General features: G+C 49.3%; 1 protein-coding gene across 1 annotated transcript in view; it reads right to left on the minus strand.

Moving 5' to 3' along the window:
• Window positions 1–21,349: 21,349 nt before the first annotated feature.
• LOC121555390 (stAR-related lipid transfer protein 13-like) overlaps window positions 21,350–23,998 on the minus strand; it is a 99,743-nt gene continuing 97,094 nt past the window's right edge. The window contains exon 15 of the mRNA XM_041869217.2: window positions 21,350–23,943. Within this exon, the coding sequence (XP_041725151.1) occupies window positions 23,826–23,943 (118 nt within the window). The 3' untranslated portion in view covers window positions 21,350–23,825. The remainder of the gene's footprint in view (window positions 23,944–23,998) is intronic.

The raw sequence follows: 23,998 nt of genomic DNA on the forward strand, positions 1-23,998 counted from the left end.
GTATATATATTTTTTGTCTTTATCTGTTGCAGTCTAGTACTGTCTTGTTGCCTTTTCTTCTTCTTCTTCTTCTTCTTCTTCTGTGGATTTTATATGGCGGTTAGCATACCAACTTTAAGGTGCAATACCGCCACCAACTGGACTGGAGTGTGGACCAGAGACAGTGAAGGTCTAAATCCTACCCGATAATCTCGTCTCTCTAAGGAAACGAAATACATGATTAAATACTACATCCCCTGAAGATTTCCCCAGCAGTTCACTTAATCCTGGCTCTTCGACCCCATTACTCCTCAAATCCAATAACAATCGCTCCCTTTCTCTCACATATTTCTGCCACTGAAATATTTGACATTTACATTTTAGCAGACGCTCTTATCCAGAGTGACTTACTTAGTGAATACATATATATATATATTTTTTTTCATACTGGCCCCCCCGTGGGAATCGAACCCACAACCCTGGCGTTGCAAACGCCATGCTCTATCAACTGAGCTACATCCCTAGAACATGTTCCACTGTCTCCATTTCCTCCTGACAATGATCACACCTCCCAGTCGGATGTGTCCCCACCACTTTTCAATGTACTATTTAGCCTTGTGTGTCCCAGACTTTCCTCCCTTCTCTCTCTGCCTGAGGACCTTCCTGCCCCCCACCTTTTCCTGGATCTCATACAGGTGTCTTCCAATCCTCTCCCTGTTCCACAACTCTTGCCACTTATTTTTTTAACCACTGTTCTTATTAATCCCTTGGCTTCTGCTTTACTGATTGACACAATTCCATCTCAACATTAGGATGTTTAAGAGCCTGCTTGGCGATAATATCCACTTCCTCATTCCCCTCTACTCCCCACATGAGCTGGTGCCCAGAGGAACATCACAAATACCCCCCATCTGTTTCACTGCACAACCTCATACAATACATCCTGTCTGCTCTGAGACACACATGAATTTAAGCTCATCAGTGCTGCACAGGAGTCAGAGCAGATGACTACTCAGTCTGGCCACACCTCCTCCACCCACTCTGCAGCCAATAGTACGGTCAGCAACTCCCGTTGTGTAAACAGATAAATGATCCGTTGCTCTCTTTTCGTCACTTCCACCTTAAACTCTGGAACACTAAAAGCTGCTCCTGTCCTCCCCGTTTTAGGGTCCTTAGATCCACCTGTGAATATATTCAAGAAAGCATAGTATTGTGTTGTTAAAATGTTCACTTACAACTGAATCCACTCCTTCCTCAACATCTCTTACCTTCTCAAGCAACCCTAGATCTATCACTGGCTGAGGGAGAAACCAAGATGGGATAGCAGGAAGAACCACAGAGAGGCTAAACTCCCTCCCAAAACAACCCCGTCTCTCTCACCACGCCACTGCCTATCCACCCAAAGCTTGTATTCAGATTTTGTTCATGTTCCCAGCACTCTAGGAGCACCTTTGTTGTAGGATGTGTAACCGTATGTCCTTGTAGATTTACCCAATATGTCACGGCAAGCTGTTGTCTTCTTAAATTTAACGGCATCTCTCCCAACTCTACCTGCATCGCTGCCACCGGGAAGGTCCTGAGTGCTCCACATCGTATTCTTAGGGCTTGGGCCTGGATAACGTCTAGCTTTTATAAAGATGTCTGAGCTGCTGATCCATATCCTATACATCCATAATCCAGTGATGACCTTAACAGCGCTATATACTGTATATATATCATTTTCAACGCCATTCTATCTGCTCCCCCACTCCATTCCTGACAAGCAACGCATCACAATCAATATTTTATTTCCTTTGACAACTACTCTGTTAATATGCTCCGCCCCCACGTCATTTGAGTGTCAAACCAGACCCCCGGGAACCTAAACCCTCCCACCCTCTCCAGATTCCTTCCATACAACTTCAAGTATATTTCCTCCCAAACCTTCCTTCTAGAAAAAAAAACCCACAGTCTGTATTTTCTCAACTGAAAACTTGAAGCCCCACCTGAGGGACCACTGCTCTACTTTACTAATCGCTTCTTGAACTCTTCTGGCTGTCTGGGTAATATTTCTCCCTCTCTTCCACAGCGATCCATCATCCGCAAACAATGACCTCCCAATATCCGGTCTCACCTGAGAGAATACATCGTCAATCATAATGGAGAACAACAAAGGACTAATGACACTTCCCTGGGGGGTACCATTATCCCCCCTCATGGCTTTCTGACATAGAGCCCCCCACCTTCACTTGTTTTGATCATCCAAAAAGAAAATACTTTATCCAGTTAAAAACCCTTCCTCCAACCCCCATGTTATCCAGCTTGATAAGTAGGCCTTCCTTCCACATCATATCATAAGCCTTCTCTACATCAAAGAAAATGGCTACCACCACCTCCTTATATGCCTGTGCCTTCCGTATGACTGACTCAAGACACAGTACAGGATCCATCGTTCCCCTGCCTTTCCTGAACCCACTTTGATCTGGTGACATTAGTCCTCTGCTCTCCAGAAAGTAAGTCAGCCTTTCCGTTATCATCCTTTCCATAAGTTTACATACGTGAGATGTCAACGCTATCGGTCTTTAGCTTGAATGACTAGTAGGGTCTTTCCCTGGTTTCCGTATCGGCACCACTACCACCTGCTTCCAACTACCAGGCAGTTTCCCTTCCTGCCACACCTTATTGTAAAGGCCCAATACGTTCCCCATTGCAGTGTCACTGAGATGAGCCATCATGATGTAACACATCTCATCCGTCCCAGGAGTTGTTACCCCGGCTTTAGCTCATGCTCTCTTCATCTCAGCGCAACGTAAAAGGCCTATTCGATGCATCCCTCACCGTCTCTCTCTGGTCCAGGACCCCCGGATGTTCTCCTCTGACCCGCTCCCTCCCACCCTGCCCCTCTTCTGTCCGATTATTTGAGCTGTGCATTTTCACAAATGCCTGGGCTAACATCTCTGCCTTCTCCATATCTCTCACTGCAACAATCTCCCCACTTTTCAGCACAGGGAGATCCCAATCTCTTCTGACCCCACTCATCCTCTTAATCATCCCCCGTACATCTCCCACAGGAGTGGTCCTGCCTATGTTTCCACAGAACCGGCACCAATACTCCCTCTTAGCTGTCCTAATGATCCTCCTTACTACTGCTTGTGCTTGTTTATACTGAATCAGGTGCTGCTAATTATGGGACCTTTTCAACATTCTTTTCTACACTTCACTGCTTCTCTACACTCTTCACTCCACCTGGGGACAGTGTTACTCTTTATCCCCCCCCTGTCCCCATAGGAATCCCCTGCCTTGCTCCTTCTCCCCCCTGTCCCCATAGGAATCCCCTGCCTTGCTCCTTCTCCCCCCTGTCCCCATAGGAATCCCCTGCCTTGCTCCTTCTCCCCCTGTCCCCATAGGAATCACCTGCCTTGCTCCTTCTCCCCCTGTCCCCATAGGAATCACCTGCCTTGCTCCTTCTCCCCCTGTCCCCATAGGAATCACCTGCCTTGCTCCTTCTCCCCCTGTCCCCATAGGAATCACCTGCCTTGCTCCTTCTCCCCCTGTCCCCATAGGAATCCCCTGCCTTGCTCCTTCTCCCCCTGTCCCCATAGGAATCACCTGCCTTGCTCCTTCTCCCCCCTGTCCCCATAGGAATCACCTGCCTTGCTCCTTCTCCCCCCTGTCCCCATAGGAATCACCTGCCTTGCTCCTTCTCCCCCCTGTCCCCATAGGAATCCCCTGCCTTGCTCCTTCTCCCCCTGTCCCCATAGGAATCACCTGCCTTGCTCCTTCTCCCTCCTGTCCCCATAGGAATCACCTGCCTTGCTCCTTCTCCCCCTGTCCCCATAGGAATCACCTGCCTTGCTCCTTCTCCCCCTGTCCCCATAGGAATCCCCTGCCTTGCTCCTTCTCCCCCCTGTCCCCATTGGAATCACCTGCCTTGCTCCTTCTCCCCCCTGTCCCCATAGGAATCACCTGCCTTGCTCCTTCTCCCCCTGTCCCCATAGGAATCACCTGCCTTCCTCCTTCTCCCCCTGTCCCCATAGGAATCCCTGCCTTCCTCCTTCTCCCCCTGTCCCCATAGGAATCCCCTGCCTTGCTCCTTCTCCCCCTGTCCCCATAGGAATCACCTGCCTTGCTCCTTCTCCCCCTGTCCCCATAGGAATCACCTGCCTTGCTCCTTCTCCCCCTGTCCCCATAGGAATCACCTGCCTTGCTCCTTCTCCCCCCTGTCCCCATAGGAATCCCCTGCCTTGCTCCTTCTCCCCCCTGTCCCCAGGAATCACCTGCCTTGCTCCTTCTCCCCCTGTCCCCATAGGAATCACCTGCCTTGCTCCTTCTCCCCCCTGTCCCCATAGGAATCACTCGCCTTGCTCCTTCTCCCCCCTGTCCCCATAGGAATCACCTGCCTTCCAGCCCCTGCTATTGCTCCTCCTATTCCATCCTTCACTGTTTCTATATCTGAATTCAGATCTACCTGAGACGGCTCCTGTTCACTCAACTCCTGAAACTGACCCCCTCTCCGCTTTCCCAAATATCCATCTCCTCAATCCATTTCCTGCTGATTCTTCCTCCCTCATAAATCCTACAGTACCACATGATAGGATAGTGATCACTACCCCACTGTAGATTCCTCCAAAACCTCCCAACTACATCTGCCAGCCATTGAACTTGAGATCAAAGTAAGATCCAGAGCAGATTCATTTCCAGTTACTGGGGTCAATCCTGGTTCCCCGGCCGTCATTAAGGCCCACAACCCCTTTCTCATCCAGTAGTTCCTCCAACACTTGTCCGTTTACATCAGTCCGTAACCCTCCCCAGAGCGTACCTTGAGCATTAAAACCCCCACACCATATTACCCGTCTCCTATCTTGACCTTCTACATTCCCAAGGGCCAGCAACTCCAGTCTCTTACACGGGTTGTCAAAGTTCACTATTACCATATTCCCCCCCTCCCTCCCAACCACACTTCTACCACTACATACTCCTGTTCCACTCCCTCTCCCACACACCTGTATATGGGATCCCCCTGCTTTATAAAGGAAGCACACCCTCCTCCTCCCCCTGCCGCCCTATCTCTACGGACTGCAACATAACCTTGTAATACAACATCTAGAGTCGTTTTTTAGCCATGTCTCCTGGAGACATATCACATCAGGTTTGGCTGGTAACTCCTCAAGAAACTGTTTGAACTCTTGCCCATTAGCTGTCAAACTTCTGGCATTCCATTGAAGGATTAACACCATAATGCAAATTAACCAATACATGATTCCTGGCTGGACTGATTCTCAATCTTATTGAGGTCATCCTGTACGTTTTCCCATGTCAGTCCTGTGATCCCAAGACATCTCTGCTCCACTATGATCTTTATCTTCTTAGTCCTCCATTGTCATTTTTTCTGTGTAATTGATTGCTGCTGTCACAACTGTAACAACCTTCCACAGTCCCCTGTAGCTCAGTTGGTAGAGCACGGTGCTTGCAACGCCAGGGTTGTGGGTTCGTTTCCCACAAGGGGCCAGTATGAAAATGTATGCACTCACTAACTGTAAGTCGCTCTAGATAAGAGCGTCTGCTAAAATGACTAAAATGTCTCCTACCAGTCTTATGTTCTCCCCCATTCTGTTCCCTCCATCACGCCCAACCTGCATCTCAATCTGCCCCTGGAAGACCTGCTCTTCTAGGTGCCCTGATTGTTTCTGCGTGAGCTACCTTCACTGCTTCTCAATACGAGATGTTACTCAGACTCCTTGCCTGTCTTTTCATCACTGAACAACCCCCCATACGCTACACTAGGGGCGCCCCCCACCCCCCATACGCTACACTAGGGGCGCCCCCCACAGTCACAGCACTTTAACTGGACCCCATCTCCACATTCCCCATATGCATGTTCTCCCCCACACATCTCCTTTTGCCTTTACACACCGCCGCCACATGCCCAAACCTTTGAGAGTTATAGCAACGCAATGGTTTTCCGAACATATGCTCGTAACTCATACACCCAATCCTAACTGTTTTCCTGGCAGAAACCAGATCCTCAAAGTTTAGTAGCACTGCCATGCTATTCCCATCTGATGTCATCTGGAGTCGCTTTGCCTCATTAAGGGAGCTTCCCTTAAAGTGATCCTTTATTTCTTGCATTTTAACAATTTCTGGAACTCCTGTAATAACTCCCTTCCCCCACTTCCGTCCAGTTTGATCCGGCATGCTACTATCAACCACACCTTTACATACCTGCTTGAGTTTGAGAGCCTTCTCATACTGTTTAACATTGAAACACACCACCACCAAACTTCCGTCACAAAATAACTTTAGCAGACTCAACCTCTCCTACTTTACTCTCCGAATCCCTAGCCAACGTGATCGGACACACAGCCGTGAGATCCACCTTGATCCTTAAATTTCACCAACACCTTGAACTCCACTTCTCTCAGTACAACGCTGCGACCCGAACCTCCCTCGTCACTACTCTCCTCTGACAAGACCTGCAAAGGCTCCTCAGGCTTCCTCTTCTTCTTAACCTTTACTCTTATTACACTGCCACCTTTTTCCTCTCCACCACTCCACTCCATCTCGTCCTCCTCAACTCCTAACCCCCCTACCTTTCCATCCATCTCTGACCCCCCTACCTTTCCATCCATCTCTGCTCCAGTCACAGCCCAGTGTTGCTCAACCCCCTCCAACGGAATTCCTCACCGTTTCGTTTATCTTTGTTAAAAATCTATTAACTTCTGTCTGTTTGCTAGCACTTAAGCGCTGGTCTTGTCAGTGGCGGTTTTGTCGCAAAACTAAGGCCATTGCCAAAACAAAGACAGTTCTGCCGAGTTGTTCAAGGAAGGAAAGAGAGGAAGGCTCCACACCACTCTCTAACTTAAGTATCTTACCTAGTGATTTACAGATTATCTAATTTTGCTATTTTGTAGCTTTGTCAACTATGTGTGTGTTTTCTATACCTGTGTGCGCCTCTCCCTGTAGGGTTTACGGACGCTCCCTTGGCTGCAACCCTTCTAATTTAGTGTACCCTGCGCGTTTACAACCCATGTGGAATTCCTGGTCTCTGGCAGCGTTTGGAACTGCCGAGTTCATCTAAGCCTATGCTGCCCTTCAGTCCCTTGACTTTTTGGCCCTGACGGAGACATGGATCACCCCAGAGAACACTGCTACTCCAGCTGCTCTCTCTTCATCTGAATATGTTTTCTCTCAGAGTCCGAGAGCATCTGGTCGTCGTGGTGATGCCACAGGGCTGCTCATTTCTCCTAAGTGAGGATTTTATATTTTCTCCCTCTCTCACCTGTCCATCTCCTCATTTGAATTCCATGCTGTCACTGTCACTTGTCAAATCAAGTTGAATATTATTTTCATTGTTGTAATGTATCGCCCACCAGGTGCCCTTGGAGAGTTCCTTAATGAGCTTGACACCTTGATAAGCTCATTTCCTGGCTCATCGCTCATCGTACTTGGTGACTTCAACCTCCTGACGCCTGCCGTGACCAGCCTTTCAAAGCACTTCATGGCTACCGACATGAGTGTTACGGGGCGGTAGTCATTTATGCAGGTTACCTTCGCTTTCTTGGGAACAGGGACTATGGTGGTCTGCTTGAAACATGTAGGTTTTACAGACTCGGTCAGGGAGAGGTTGAAAATGTCAGTGAAGACACTTGCCAGTTGGTCCATGCATGCTTTGAGGACACGTCCTGGTAATCCGTCTGGCCCCGTGGCCTTGTGAATTCTGACCTGTTTAAAGGTTTTGCTCACATCGGCTACGGAGAGCGTGATCACACAGTCGTTCGGAACAGCTGGTGCTCTCATGCATGCTTCAGTGTTGCTTGCCTCGAAGCGAGCAGGTCAACAGGGTAGTAGGTTGGTGGTCTGCTGATATCCCTCTGGTGGTGTGGGGGCTGTGTTTGGCAAAGTGGGTTGGGTTATATCCTGCTTGGTTGGCCCTGTCCAGGGGTATCGTTGGACGGGGGCACAGTGTCTCCCGACCCCCCTGTCTCAGCCTCCAGTATCTATGCTGCAATAGTCTATGTGCCGGGGGGCTAGGGTCAGTCTGTTATATCTGTTGTTATTCTCCTGTCTTATCCAGTGTCCTGTGTGAATTTAGGTATGCTCCCTCTAATTCTCTCTCTCTCCCTCCCCTCCAAGAGTACCTGAACCCTAGGACCATGCCTCAGGACTACCTGGCCTGATGACTCCTGGCTGTCTCCAGTCCACCTGGTCGTGCTGCTGCTCAAGCTTCCACTGTTCTGCCTGCGGCTATGGAACCCTGACCTGTTCACCGGACATGCTACCTTGTCCCGGACCTGCTGTTTTTAACTCTCTCTCTCTACCGCACCTGCTATTTCAACCTCTAAATGCGCCGCTATGAAAATCCAAGTGACATTTACTCCTGATGTACTGACCTGTTGCAACCTCTACAACCACTGTGATTATTATTTGACCCTGCTGGTCATCTATGAACGTTTGAACATCTTGTAGAAAAATCTGGCCTTAATGGCCATGTACTGTTATAATCTCCACCCGGCACAGCCAGAAGGGGACTGGCCACCCCTCAGAGTGTCACGACTTCCGCCGAGGCTGCCTCCCCTCCTTGTTCGGGCAGGTTTCGGCGTTCGTCGTCACCGGCTTACTAGCTACTGCCGCTCCCATTCTCATCACTCCACTTGTCATGTCTTGTCAATCACACACACCTGGTGCTCATCCCCTAATTAGTCTGTGTATAAGTGTTCCCTCTGCCCCCTTGTCTTTGTGAGTGATTGTTCTATGTGGGAGGAGAGTAGATCGGTTGAGATACTCTCTCATTTATTTTGCCAGGGTTGATTTTCCCCTGTGTCATTACATTTATTGTATTTTCTGAGACTGTGTTTGGTCAGGGAGGATTATTTCCCCTGTACCTGTTTCGATTGCCGTTGTAGGCGCATTGTATGTCTGGAAGGAATACATCTGCATCCGGTTATTTTACTCCTGCGCCTGACTCTGTCCATCATTCACCACAGAATCACTCACCCGCTGATATGGAGTCAGCAGGAGAAGACCGCATGCCTGGAGTCGTGGCAAGGGTCCAGGAGCATTCCACGATGCTGGCCAGCTTGGGGGAAGCGATGGATCGGGTTCTTCAGGTCGTCCCATGCCTGGAGAGGAGAGGACCCAATTTGTCGAGACCAGCTGACCAATCGGATCCAGCCACCTACACCCCAGCACCTGGAGGGATCCAGATATCCCGGCCACCGGCGTTTGATGGGACGGCAGCGCGATGTAAAGGATTCCTTCTCCAACTGGAGCTGTATTTCTCCAGCATCAGGCCGGCGCCATTGGAGTGGGAGAAGGTATCCGTCCTCGTTTCCTGCCACTGTGGAAAAGTTCTGGAGTGGGCCAGCGCGGTGTGGAACGAAGGACGAGCCGCGTTGGAAGACTACAGGGAGTTCGCTCGCCTCTTTCGGGCGGTTTTCGATCAGAGGCGGGTGAGCGGCTGGTCCAGCTTAGGCAGGGGACGAGTACCGCACAGGACTACGCGCTGGAGTTCCGGACGCTGGCAGCGGGGTCCAGGTGGAACGAGCGGGCCCTGATCGACCATTTCCGGTGCCACCTACGGGAGGAAGTCCGATGGGAGCTAGCCTGCTGGGATGCCATGCTATCGTTCTCCCAACTGGTGGACATGGCCATCCGGCTGGACAATCTGCTGGCAGCCAGAGGACGTCCTGGTAGGGGTCTGCCCGTTCCCACCCCGGACGACTCGGATCCCGAGCAGATGGAGCTGGGTGGAGCCGCCGGTCGAGGGAGCGGAGGAGGACAGCGACAGTGCCACTCTGGTGGCACGAAGGGACAATCCACCTCACGTCGCAGTCAACGTTCTTTTGGGTCTGGAGGCAGTAGGCAGGGTACTCACGCATAACGCCAGGTATTGAACACCCACACTGGTTCAGAACCCTTTGCGGCGCACTATACCCTATCTATTTCCTTTCTCGATCACATGGTAGTTCCCCAGTGTAAGGCGCTAGTCGATTCAGGCGCAGCTGGGAACTTTATGGACAGGGCATTTGCACGCCGTCAAGGCATTTCATTGGTTCCCCTATCCATTCCACTCCCCATCAGAGCCCTTGATAGTCGACCATTAGGGTCCGGGTTAGTTAAGGAGGTTACTGTACCAGTCACCATGATCACCCAGGAGACTCATTTTGAGCAGATCACCTTTTTGATTATTGAATCTCCCTGTAGTATTATGGATCCCGTGGTTAGCCCTTCACAACCCCAATTTCTCATGGCTGCAGAGGGTTCTTACGGGGTGGTCGCGAGAGTGTCCGGGTAGGTGTCTAGGTGTTTCCGTTGGTGCAACCACGGAGGAAAGTTCAGACGGTACCCCCACTGTGCGCATTCCCCCCGAATACCATGATCTGTCGCTCGCGTTTTCCAAGACGCAGGCGACTAAATTACCACCTCATCGGGAGGGGGATTGCGCGATAAACCTTCGGGTAGACGCTGTATCTCCCAGGAGTCATGTGTATCCCCTGTCGCAGGCTGAAACGGAGGCTATGGAGAAATACATCACCGAGTCCCTGGGTCCCTCCACTTCACCTGCTTCCTCAAGTTTCTTCTTTGTGAAGAAGAATGATGGCGGTTTACGCCCGTGCATTGATTATCGAACACTGAACAAGGTGATGATACGATTTAGTTATCCTCTTCCCCTCATTCCTTCAGTAATCGAGTCAATGCATGAGGCGCGCTTCTTCACCAAATTAGATCTCAGGAGTGCCTACAACCTGGTGCGTATTCGGGAAGGGGATGAGTGGAAAACAGCATTCAGCACAACCTCGGGGCATTATGAATACCTTGTAATGCCCTACGGTTTGATGAATGCTCCATCCGTCTTCCAGTCCTTTGGTGATCGGGAGCTGCTGGCTGTTGTCCGAGCTTTGACCGTGTGGAGGCATTGGCTCGAAGGGGCGAAACACCCTTTCCTCGTCTGGACAGATCACCGTAACCTGGAGTACATCCGGGCAGCGAGGAGGCTGAATCCTCGCCAGGCCAGGTGGGCCCTCTTCTTCACCCGGTTTGATTTCACACTATCATACATTCCGGGTACGAAGAACGTGAAGGCAGACGCACTGTCCCGGCTGTATGACACAGAGGAGAGGCCCAGAGACAACACCCCCATACTCCCGGCCTCCTGCATTGTGGCGCCGGTAGTATGGGCGATGGACGCGGATATAGAGCAGGCGTTACGCACAGAGCCATCTCCACCGCAGTGTCCAGCTGGGCTGCAGTACGTGCCTGCTCATATCCGTGATCGTCTGATCTACTGGGCGCACACGTTACCCTCCTCTGGTCACCCAGGCATCGGTCGTACAGTGCGCTGCCTGACCGATAAATACTGGTGGCCTACCTTGGCTAAGGACGTGAGGGTGTATGTCTCCTCCTGCTCGGTGTGCGCCCAGAGTAAGGCACCTAGGCACCTCCCAGAGGGTAAGTTACAGCCCTTACCAGTTCCACAACGGCCATGGTCTCAACTATATTGATATTCTTACTGATCTTCCCCTCTCTCAAGGTAACACCACCATCCTGGTCGTTGTGGACCGCTTTTCGAAGTCCTGCCGCATCCTTCCTCTGCCCGGTCTCCCCACGGCCCTACAAACTGCGGAGGCCCTGTTTACACACGTCTTTCGGCACTACGGGGTGCCAGAGGACATAGTGTCTGACCGGGGTCCCCAGTTCACATCCAAGGTCTGGAAGGCGTTCATGGAACTTCTGGGGGTCTCGGTCAGCCAGCTGGTACAAATACAAACAGACCCCACAGAGCCCCAGGACAGCAACACAATTAGACCCAACCAAACCATGAGGAAAACAGAAAGATAATTACTGGATACACTGGAAAGCTATTTGATCCTAAATAGACAGTATAAAGTGGCAGAATACCTTTTCACTGACTGACCCAAAATTAAGGAAAGCTTTGACTATGTACAGACTGTGAGCATTGCTATCGAGAGAGGCTGCAATCGGCAGAACTGGCTCTGAAGAGAAGACAGGCTATGTGCCCACTGCCCACAAAATGAGGTGGAAACTGAGCTGCACTTCCTAACCTCTCTCTCTTTCACTCCCTCTCCCCTCCCGCCATCTCTCTCTTCCTCTATATAGACTCTGGGAATATGGTCATTTAGCCGGCCACTGTGACTGAGTGTGAGTGGGTGTGTTATTGTGCAGAGGTATTGGAGAGACCTTGGTTAGGTATTCGTCCCGAATAGTACCCCATAATGCACTTAGTTTAACCCAATCAAATCAAATTGTATTTGCCACATGCGCCGAATACAACAGGTGTAGACATTACAGTGAAATGCTTACTTACAGCCCTTAACCAACAGTGCATTTATTTTTAATAAAAAAGTAAAATAAAACCTCAACAACAAAAAAGTGTTGAGAAAAAAAGAGCAGAAGTAAAATAAAATAACAGTAGGGAGGCTATATATACAGGGGGGTACCGGTGCAGAGTCAATGTGCGGGGGCACCGGCTAGTTGAGGTAATTGAGGTAATATGTACATGTGGGTAGAGTTAAAGTGACTAGGGTCTGGAGGGTAATGGGAGGTACAGGGTCTGGAGGGTAATGGGAGGCACAGGGTCTGGAGGGTAATGGCTGGAGGTCTGGGTATATGGAGATGGGTTAGGGTGGGGGTGGTAGGGGGGTAGTGGTGGAGGTCTGGGTATATGGGATGGGTTAGGGGTGGGGGTGGTAGGGGGTAGTGGTGGAGGTCTGGGTATATGGGATGGGTTAGGGTGGGGGTGGTAGGGGGGTAGTGGTGGAGGTCTGGGTATATGGGATGGGTTAGGGTGGGGGTGGTAGGGGGGTAGTGGTGGAGGTCTGGGTATATGGGATGGGTTAGGGTGGGGGTGGTAGGGGGTAGTGGTGGAGGTCTGGGTATATGGGATGGGTTAGGGTGGGGGTGGTAGGGGGTAGTGGTGGAGGTCTGGGTATATGGAGATGGGTTAGGGTGGGGGTGGTAGGGGAGTAGTGGTGGAGGTCTGGGTATATGGAGATGGGTTAGGGTGGGGGTGGTAGGGGAGTAATGGTGGAGGTCTGGGTATATGGGATGGGTTAGGGTGGGGGTGGTAGGGGGTAGTGGTGGAGGTCTGGGTATATGGGATGGGTTAGGGTGGGGGGTGGTAGGGGGGTAGTGGTGGAGGTCTGGGTATATGGGATGGGTTAGGGTGGGGGTGGTAGGGGGGTAGTGGTGGAGGTCTGGGTATATGGGATGGGTTAGGGTGGGGGTGGTAGGGGGGTAGTGGTGGAGGTCTGGGTATATGGGATGGGTTAGGGTGGGGGGGTGGTAGGGGGTAGTGGTGGAGGTCTGGGTATATGGGATGGGTTAGGGTGGGGGTGGGGGGTGGTAGGGGGTAGTGGTGGAGGTCTGGGTATATGGGATGGGTTAGGGTGGGGGTGGTAGGGGGTAGTGGTGGAGGTCTGGGTATATGGGTTAGGGTGGGGGGTGGTAGGGGGTAGTGGTGGAGGTCTGGGTATATGGGGATGGGTTAGGGTGGGGGGTGGTAGGGGGTAGTGGTGGAGGTCTGGCTATATGGGTTAGGGGTGGGGGTGGTAGGGGAGTAGTGGTGGAGGTCTGGGTATATGGGTTAGGGTGGGGGTGGTAGGGGGGTAGTGGTGGAGGTCTGGGTATATGGGTTAGGGTGGGGGGTGGTAGGGGGTAGTGGTGGAGGTCTGGGTATATGGGTTAGGGTGGGGGTGGTAGGGGGTAGTGGTGGAGGTCTGGGTATATGGGATGGGTTAGGGTGGGGGTGGTAGCGGGGTAGTGGTGGAGGTCTGGGTATATGGGATGGGTTAGGGTGGGGGGTGGTAGGGGGTAGTGGTGGAGGTCTGGGTATATGGGATGGGTTAGGGTGGGGGGTGGTAGGGGGGTAGTGGTGGAGGTCTGGGTATATGGGATGGGTTAGGGTGGGGGGTGGTAGGGGGGTAGTGGTGGAGGTCTGGGTATATGGGATGGGTTAGGGTGGGGGTGGTAGGGGGTAGTGGTGGAGGTCTGGCTATATGGGTTAGGGTGGGGGTGGTAGAGGGGTAGTGGTGGAGGTCTGGGTATATGGGATGGGTTAGGGTGGGGGGTGGTAGGGGGTAGTGGTGGAGGTCTGGCTATATGGGTTAGGGTGGGGGGTGGTAGGGGGTAGTGGTGGAGGTCTGGGTATATGGGATGGTTTAGGGTGGGGGGTGGTAGGGGGTAGTGGTGGAGGTCTGGGTATATGGGATGGTTTAGGGTGGGGGTTTTAGGGGGTAGTGGTGGAGGTCTGGGTATATGGGTTAGGTTGGGGGTGGTAGGGGGGTAGTGGTGGAGGTCTGGGTATATGGGATGGGTTAGGGTGGGGGTGGTAGGGGGGTAGTGGTGGAGGTCTGGGTATATGGGTTAGGGTGGGGGTGGTAGGGGGGTAGTGGTGGAGGTCTGGGTATATGGGGATGGGTTAGGGTGGGGGGTGGTAGGGGGGTAGTGGTGGAGGTCTGGGTATATGGGATGGGTTAGGGTGGGGGGTGGTAGGGGGTAGTGGTGGAGGTCTGGGTATATGGGTTAGGGTGGGGGTGGTAGGGGGGTAGTGGTGGAGGTCTGGGTATATGGGTTAGGGTGGGGGGTGGTAGGGGGCTAGTGGTGGAGGTCTGGGTATATGGGGATGGGTTAGGGTGGGGGTGGTAGGGGGGTAGTGGTGGAGGTCTGGGTATATGGGTTAGGGTGGGGGTGGTAGGGGGCTAGTGGTGGAGGTCTGGGTATATGGGGATGGGTTAGGGGTGGGGGTGGTAGGGGGGTAGTGGTGGAGGTCTGGGTATATGGGTTAGGGTGGGGGGTGGTAGGGGGTAGTGGTGGAGGTCTGGCTATATGGGGATGGGTTAGGGTGGGGGTGGTAGGGGGTAGTGGTGGAGGTCTGGGTATATGGGTTAGGGTGGGGGGTGGTAGGGGGGTAGTGGTGGAGGTCTGGGTATATGGGGATGGGTTAGGGTGGGGGTGGTAGGGGGTAGTGGTGGAGGTCTGGGTATATGGAGATGGGTTAGGGTGGGGGTGGTAGGGGGGTAGTGGTGGAGGTCTGGGTATATGGAGATGGGTTAGGGTGGGGGTGGTAGGGGGGTAGTGGTGGAGGTCTGGCTATATGGAGATGGGGAACTGTGGGGGTGGTAGGGGGGTAGTGGTGGAGGTCTGGGTATATGGAGATGGGTTAGGGTGGGGGTGGTAGGGGAGTAGTGGTGGAGGTCTGGGTATATAGAGATGGGGAACTGTGGGGGTGGTAGGGGGTGGGGGGTGGAGGTCTGGGTATATGGAGATGGGTTAGGGTGGGGGTGGTAGGGGGTGGGGGTGGAGGTCTGGCTATATGGGGATGGGTTAGGGTGGGGGTGGTAGGGGGGTGGGGGTGGAGGTCTGGGTATATGGAGATGGGTTAGGGTGGGGGGTGGTAGGGGAGTAGTGGTGGAGGTCTGGGTATATGGGATGGGTTAGGGTGGGGGTGGTAGGGGGTAGTGGTGGAGGTCTGGGTATATGGAGATGGGTTAGGGTGGGGGTGGTAGGGGGTAGTGGTGGAGGTCTGGGGTATATGGGTTAGGGTGGGGGTGGTAGGGGGTAGTGGTGGAGGTCTGGGTATATGGAGATGGGTTAGGGTGGGGGTGGTAGGGGGGTAGTGGTGGAGGTCTGGCTATATGGGGATGGGTTAGGGTGGGGGTGGTAGGGGGTGGGGGTGGAGGTCGTAGTGTAGGCTAGGAATGGGGGGATGTTGATCAAGGGCATAGACTAGGGGGCGAAGGATTCAATCCGTTGAATCTGGGTTATGTGGAACAGGTTGCAGTCGACAGGAGTAACAGCTGGGACCGTATGTACTCACTGTACAGGAAGTTGCTTCGGTGAAGCTGTATGTGCCCTTCCTTTCTGTGTCTATCTAAACTGTCTGAAAAATTCTGAATGGAATACAAGTTTACTGATATACTACATTCTAACCATCTTGTCCAAGACTTAGGCCATGTCTCAAATGACACCCTATTCCCTACACAGTGCACTACCCTATGGGCCCTGTGCAAAAGTAGTGCACTAAATAGGGAATAGTGTGTATTTTGGTGCATAGACTGAAGGTTGTTCCAGGGTCTCACTGCAATAAGATCTCATAGTTTCACTTTGAAATTCGACACATTATGGATGAACGTCTATTTTCTGATGCATTAATTCCGTGTGGTTACAGGGTTATTTCCGCATGGACACAAGGTTTAAACAGAAACAACTCAAAAGGTTAAGTATAAGTATTAATTCAGTGTGGTTAAGGTTAGGGCTTTGGTTTTGGTGGAAGGCTTAAAACAAAATAATTAAAAACAACACGGTGTTTCCATCGTGTCATCAGTTATTCTCCCAGCATGCTTTGGTCTGAGCAGTGCACTACACCTCTGAGCATCATGAGTTTAGGCTGGGCAATAGTTTAACATTTTTGGGGTGAGCGCCGAGGAAGGCATATCGTCGTTCTTAGGACCTTTTCAAATGTCCGAAATCGAAGTACATTTCCAGTGATCAGCCTGCTCACAGAGAGGTTCGGGGTAAATTGGTTACCTCCTGTTTCACACAGAGATGTGAGTGACTCGCCATTATGTGTGTGTGTGTGTGAGAGAGAGAGAGAGAGAGAGAGAGAGAGAGAGACAGATTTCTGCAAAAATACCCTCTGTGTACAACGTAAAACACCAAATAATGCATGCAGAGCAGAATTAGGCCGATACCAGCTAATTATCAAAATCCATAAAAGAGCCGTTAAATTCTACAACCACCTAAAAGGAAGTGATTCCCAAACTTTCCATAACAAAGCCATAACCTACAGAGAGATGAACCTGGAGAAGAGTCCCCTAAGTAAGCTGGTCGTGGGGCTCTGTTCACAAACACAAACAGACCCCACAGAGCCCCAGGACAGCAACACGATTAGACCCAACCAAATCATGAGAAAACAAAAAGATAATTACTTGACACATTGGAAAGAATGTACAAAAAAACAGAGCAAACTAGAATGCTTTTTGGCCCTAAACAGAGAGTACACAGTGGCAGAATACCTGACCACTGTGACTGACCCAAACTTAAGGAAAGCTTTGACTATGTACAGACTCAGTGAGCATAGCCTTGCTATTGAGAAAGGCCGCCGTAGGCAGACCTGGCTCTCAAGAGAAGACAGGCTATGTGCACACTGCCCACAAAATGAGGTGGAAACTGAGCTGCACTTCCTAACCTCCTGCCAAATGTATGACCATATTAGAGACACATATTTCCTTCAGATTACACAGACCCACAAAGAATTCGAAACAAATCCAATTTTGATAAACTCCCATATCTACTGGGTGAAATACCACAGTGTGCAATCCCAGCAGCAAGATTTGTGACCTGTTGCCACAAGAAAAGGGCAACCAGTGAAGAACAAACACCATTGTAAATACAACCCATATTTATGTTTATTTATTTTCCCATTTGTACTTTAACTATTTGCATATCATTACAACACTGTATATATACATAATATGACATTTGAAATGTCTTTATTCCTTTGGAACATTAGTGAAAGTGAATGTTCATTTTTTATTATTTATTTCACTTTTGTTTATTCATTTCACTTGCTTTTTAACATATGTTTCCCATACCAATAAAGTCCCTTAAATTGAATTGAATTGAATTGAATGAAAATGGGGTGGAAACTGAGCTGCACTTTCTAACCTCCTGCCAAATGTATGACCATATTAGAGACACATACTGCCCTCAGATTACACAGACCCACAAATCACACACACACACACACACACACACACACACACACACACACACACACACACACACACACACACACACACACACACACACACACACACACACACACACACACACACACACACACACACACACACACACACATCCACCACTCTCTCTCTCTATCCATCTCTCACTCTCTCTGCTGTAGTTATCGTTAAGAGCTTCTTCACTCCCACATAGAATGGTGTCTGGGATGGCTCGAAGCCACAAGCATGCACGAGAGCACACACACACACACACACACACACACACACACACACACACAAACACACACACACACACACACACACACACACACACGCACACATACACCCACATACACACAGCTCATTAGTAATTCATCAAAATTCTTGACATATGTTACACTGTGGGCAGGTTGACCTAATCAGTCTAAGTTGTGTGTGTGCTACGTGCCTGCATGTGTCTTAACGTAGGACATCTGTGGGACAAGACAATATTAGCCCGCTGAACTAAAGGCTAGGGTCTGGCTTACTTAGCTACATCTCTCTCTCACACACACACACACACACACACACAGTCTTGCGCAGCTAACCTTGTGGGGACATACAATTGAGTCCCATTCAAAATCCTATTTTCCTAAACCCCTAACCCTAACCCGTACCCTTACCCTAACCTTAACCCTAACCTTAACCCTAACCCTAACCTTAACCCTAACCCTAACCCTAAACCTAACCTTAGCTCCTAACCCTAAACCTAATTATAACCCTAACACTAATTCTAACCTTAACCCTAAACCCCCTAGAAATAGCATTTGACCTTGTGGGGACCCTTAGCCGTGGTATATTGGCCATATACAACACCCCCCCCTCCCCCTCCCCCTCGTGCCTTATTGCTTAATTATCACACACACACACACACCACACACACACACCACACGACACACACACACACACACACACACCACACGACACACACACCACACACACACACCACACGACACACACACCCAGGCACGCCCCCCCCCCCATGTGTAGTATATAAGTGGGACGCAAACATTGATTCCTATTTCCAATTTTCTCTTTCCCACATTATATTACAACACTCTCTTCCATATAAGACATATCTATTGTTAACACTCTCTTCCATATAAAACATATCTATTGTTAAAACTCTCTTCAATATAAAACATATCTATTGTTAAAACTCTCTTCAATATAAAACATATCTATTGTTAAAACTCTCTTCAATATAAGACCTTTACATTACATTTACATTTAAGTCATTTAGCAGACGCTCTTATCCAGAGCGACTTACAAATTGGTGCATTCACCTTATGATAGCCAGTGGCGAGTTGCAGTAATCCAGACAGGAGATTACAAGTGCCTGGATTAGGACCTGTGCCGCTTTCTGTGTAAGGCAGGGTCGTACTCTGCGAATGTTGTAGAGCATGAACCTGCAGGATCAGGTCACCGCTTTGATGTTAGTGGAGAACGACAGGGTGTTGTCCAGGGTCACGCCAAGGCTCTTCGCACTCTGGGAGGAGGACACAACGGAGTTGTCAACCGTGATGGCGAGATCATCGAGCGGGCAGTCCTTCCCCGGGAGGAAGAGCAGCTCCGTCTTGCCGAGGTTCAGCTTGAGGTGGTGATCCGACATATATATTGTTAAAACTCTCTTCAATATAAAACATATCTATTGTTAACACTCTCTTCAATATAAAACATATATATTGTTAACACTCTCTTCAATATAAAACATATCTATTGTTAACACACTCTTCAATATAAAACATATCTATTGGACACAAATAACTAAAAGATAGTGTGATGTTTTAGTTCAAACAGACCTTTATCACACAGCCACACACACACACTCCAACATCAACAAAACTAAAACGATACAATTTTGGTCAACAGTCATCTTTTTTTTTTTTTTAAGTACTACATGTCTTGACAAATATGAATAATGGAGTGTCCTTTTCTCAAAATATTCCCTCTATTCAGCACTTCAAAAATATCAATTTTGAAATAATGATGAATCCGTTGTTTCTACATCAAACAACTCCACCTAGTGGTGTTGGTGAGGAATAACTAGTGGGAGTATATAGTGTTGTCCTGTATGTAGTAATGTGCTAGTGGGAGTATATAGTGTTGTCCTGTATGTAGTAATGTGCTAGTGGGAGTATATAGTGTTGTCCTGTATGTAGTAATGTCCTAGTGGGAGTATATAGTGTTGTCCTGTATGTAGTAATGTCCTAGTGGGAGTATATAGTGTTGTCCTGTATGTAGTAATGTGCTAGTGGGAGTATATAGTGTTGTCCTGTATGTAGTAATGTCCTAGTGGGAGTATATAGTGTTGTCCTGTATGTAGTAATGTCCTAGTGGGAGTATATAGTGTTGTCCTGTATGTAGTAATGTCCTAGTGGGAGTATATAGTGTTGTCCTGTATGTAGTAATGTCCTAGTGGGAGTATATAGTGTTGTCCTGTATGTAGTAATGTCCTAGTGGGAGTATATAGTGTTGTCCTGAATGTAGTAATGTGCTAGTGGGAGTATATAGTGTTGTCCTGTATGTAGTAATGTGCTGTCAAATGTAATGACGGCACAATACACAGGCTATGTCCCAATAATATCTCCTTTCTCCTGAAGTGTACACTCGTTCACTACACCCTACCAATCTGAAAGCATTGGATTGGTGTAAGCATGGACTCACTAGAGGGAGTTTCTATACCAGAAGGGAAGTGAAGAAGTGCACACTTCAGGAGAAAGGAGAGATTATTGGGACATAGCCGTGTGTGTGTGTGTGTGTGTGTGTGTGTGTGTGTGTGTGTGTGTGTGTGTGTGTGTATTTGTGTGTGTGTGTGTGTATGTTGGTGCTCAGAGAGTGGGAGGGTGTTGTAAGGCACAGTGCTGAGGGCTGGTCACCTCTGGCTAAGGGAAATAACGTCCTTCGTCTGAGGGCTGATGCGTGCGCAGGCCGCAGGGTATCTTTCATTGCTTGGCGCAGGAGGTTCATGCTCTGAAAAAGGCCACTCCTTGCGCTGCATCAGAAAGAACTAGTAGTCATATTCAAAGCCTGTCGTTTTTCAGATGATTTATTCAGCTGGTTTCAGCAACCTTGTTCTAGACAAACAGATTGACAACAGACAGACTAACACAGAGAGCGAGCGAGAGAGAGAGAGAGAGAGAGAACTGAATAGAGAGAGAGAGAACTGAATAGAGAGAGAGAACTGAATAGAGAGAGAATTGAATTGAGAGAGAGAGAGAGAGAGTGAAAGAGAGAGAGACAGCGAGAGAGAGACAGAGAGAGAGAGACAGAGAGAGAGAGTGAAAGAGAGAGAGACAGAGAGAGAGAGAGGGAGAGAGAGACAGAGAGACAGAGAGACAGAGAGAGACAGAGAGACAGAGAGACAGAGAGAGAGAGAGAGAGAGAGAGAGAGACAGAGAGAGAGAGACAGAGAGAGAGAGAGGGAGAGAGACAGAGAGACAGAGAGAGAGAGAGAGAGAGAGAGAGAGACAGAGAGAGAGAGAGACAGAGAGAGAGAGAGAGAGAGAGAGAGAGAGAGAGAGACAGAGAGAGAGAGAGAGAGAGAGAGAGACAGAGAGAGACAGAGAGAGAGAGAGAGAGAGGGAGGGAGAACTCAAGTCTTCAGGTATATTTTCATAGGTTTTATTCACCTCTATAGAAACAAACAGCCTTGTACTGTTTGTTCCACCCTGTTGTTATTGGCCTTAGCCTGGTCCCAGATCTGGTCCTGTTGTCATTGGCCTTAGCCTGGTCCCAGATCTGGTTGTGCCGTCTTACCAACTCCGATAAGGCATTGCCTTTTGTCAGATGATTCCGTCTGCCCTGATCAGTTCTGTCTGTCTGAATGATTCTGTCTGCACTGATCGGTTCTGTCTGTCTGAATGATTCCGTCTGCACTGATCGGTTCTGTCTGTCTGAATGATTCTGTCTGCACTGATCGGTTCTGTCTGTCTGAATGATTCTGTCTGCACTGATCGGTTCTGTCTGTCTGAATGATTCTGTCTGCACTGATCGGTTCTGTCTGTCTAAATGATTCTGTCTGCACTGATCGGTTGAAGAATGCATGTGATGTAGGAATGAAGCCACCTGTCGGAAGACAATGGTAAAGAGGAGATGTCAAGACAGCACAAACAGATCTGGGACCAGGCTAAGTTAAAGCCTGGTTTTAGCCAACGTGTTGTCCTCTCCTCTGAGCTCTTCAGCTAAATTTGGAGACAGAACACATTTACCCATAATCCTCTTTGGCTCACGTCAGAATCAAGTTTAAACTGTTCTCACGCAAACAGCACTCACTCACAGAGCATGGCGATACCATAACAACGTTACAGTTTAGCCCGTGCCATGGTAACACCGTGGTAATGCCATTGCAACACCCCATGGCAACCCCTACACCACACTAACGCCATGGTATCGTCATGGCGACGAACACTACCATGGCAATACAGTATAGCATTATACATCAGTTTAGTAACCCCATGGTAACGGCATGGTAGAGCAAGCCATATGTTAAGTACAGTTACAGTGCTGCTTTAGCACACGTCATCATATTATTACCCACACATCAGCATATCAATATGATAAGGATCCGATGGGCAATGAGAGCTGTTTCATCTGCTGGAACAGAGAGCGGCGTAATTTACACTGTGTACAGACTATCTAAAACACACACACACACACACACGCACATACACACATGCGCATGCGTGCGCGCACTTGCGGGGCACACGCACACACACACACACACACACACACACACACACACACACACACACACACAGTTAAGTTACAGACATGCTTCCCAGAAGCACTGAAATGGGTAAATGTCCTAGACATTGTATAACAGCATAACAAAAGCAACGATTATACAACAATGATGACATCATAATATTAAAATAACAAATATTAACAATACAATAGATAATATAATGAACACAGATAATATGGATGATATTAATAATACTATGAATAATAATGATAGTAGTTTAAAAGGACAGTGATGCTGATGCTGAGAGCAGGGATGAAGCCGTAGGAACCAGAGCTGTCTTCAAGTTCAATCTAGATTGTTCCATATCCCTGGTTCTAAATTCTAGATTGTTCCATATCCCTGGTTCTAAATTCTAGATTGTTCCATATCCCTGGTTCTAAATTATAGATCATTCATATCCCTGGTTCTAAATTCTAGATTGTTCCATATCCCTGGTTTTAAAATTATAGATCATTCATATCCCTGGTTCTAAATTCTAGATTGTTCCATATTCCTGGTTCTAAATTCTAAATCGTTCATATCCCTGGTTCTAAGTTCTAGATTGTTCCCTATCCCTGGTTCTAAATTCTAGATTGTTCCATATCCCTGGTTCTAAGTTCTAGATTTTTCAGTGTCCCTGGTTCCAAGTTTTAGATTGGACCGGCGGGCCGTATGTATGACACCCCTGTTCTAGATTGTTCAGGTTCCAAGCTCTAGATTGTTCAGTGTCCCTAGTTCCAAGTTCTAGACTGTTCAACATCCCTGGTTCCAAGTTTTAGATTGTTCAGTGTCCCTGGTTCCAAGTTCTAGATTGTTCGGTGTCCCTGGTTCAAAGTTCTAGATCATTCCGTATTCCATGTTCCAACTTCTGGATCGTTCCGTGTCCCTGATTCTGAGTTCTTAATCGCCGTTGTTCCCTGGTCACAGGCTCCAGAGAGCTTTTGCCTGGCTCTCTCCATTCCCTGGTTCTGTGGTTTCAGAACCCAGAAACATGGTTCCTAGTTCTATGTCCACCTAGTCCTCCCCCATACTTCCTCTGTTCCCTGGTTCTAGTTCCATGGATCTAGCCCTTTTGTTCCAGGGTTCTAGAACAATGGATCTATCACTCTTTTTTCTAGGTGAATGGTTCTAGCCCACCTTGTTCTTGGTTCTAGAACCATGAATCTAGGGCCATGCTTCCAAGGTTCTAGGTCCCTGGTTCTAGTTCCATGGATCTAGCCCTATTGTTCCAGATACTAGGTCCATTGTTCTAGCCCTCCTGTTCTCCTTGATTTTACAGTGACGTCTCTCTGGTCCTCTGGTCCGTGGGGCCATGCTCCCTGGTGGTGTAGCCCAGCCTCAGGCCCTATTCCTGGGGTTCAGATCTTGGTCTCAGGGCCTGGGGGGTCTGGAGGGAGAAAGGAGGAACGGATCCTCTGGGCCTCAGAGACACACAGGTGACCGAAAGCCTTGTTGTACCACTCTGGAGACCTGCCCCTGGACACAGCAACAACATGGGTTACAACACCTTGTAGTGGTTTGTGGTAGTGGT

Source organism: Coregonus clupeaformis, unplaced genomic scaffold, assembly GCF_020615455.1.
Source record: "Coregonus clupeaformis isolate EN_2021a unplaced genomic scaffold, ASM2061545v1 scaf0252, whole genome shotgun sequence".
NCBI lineage: Eukaryota > Metazoa > Chordata > Actinopteri > Salmoniformes > Salmonidae > Coregonus > Coregonus clupeaformis.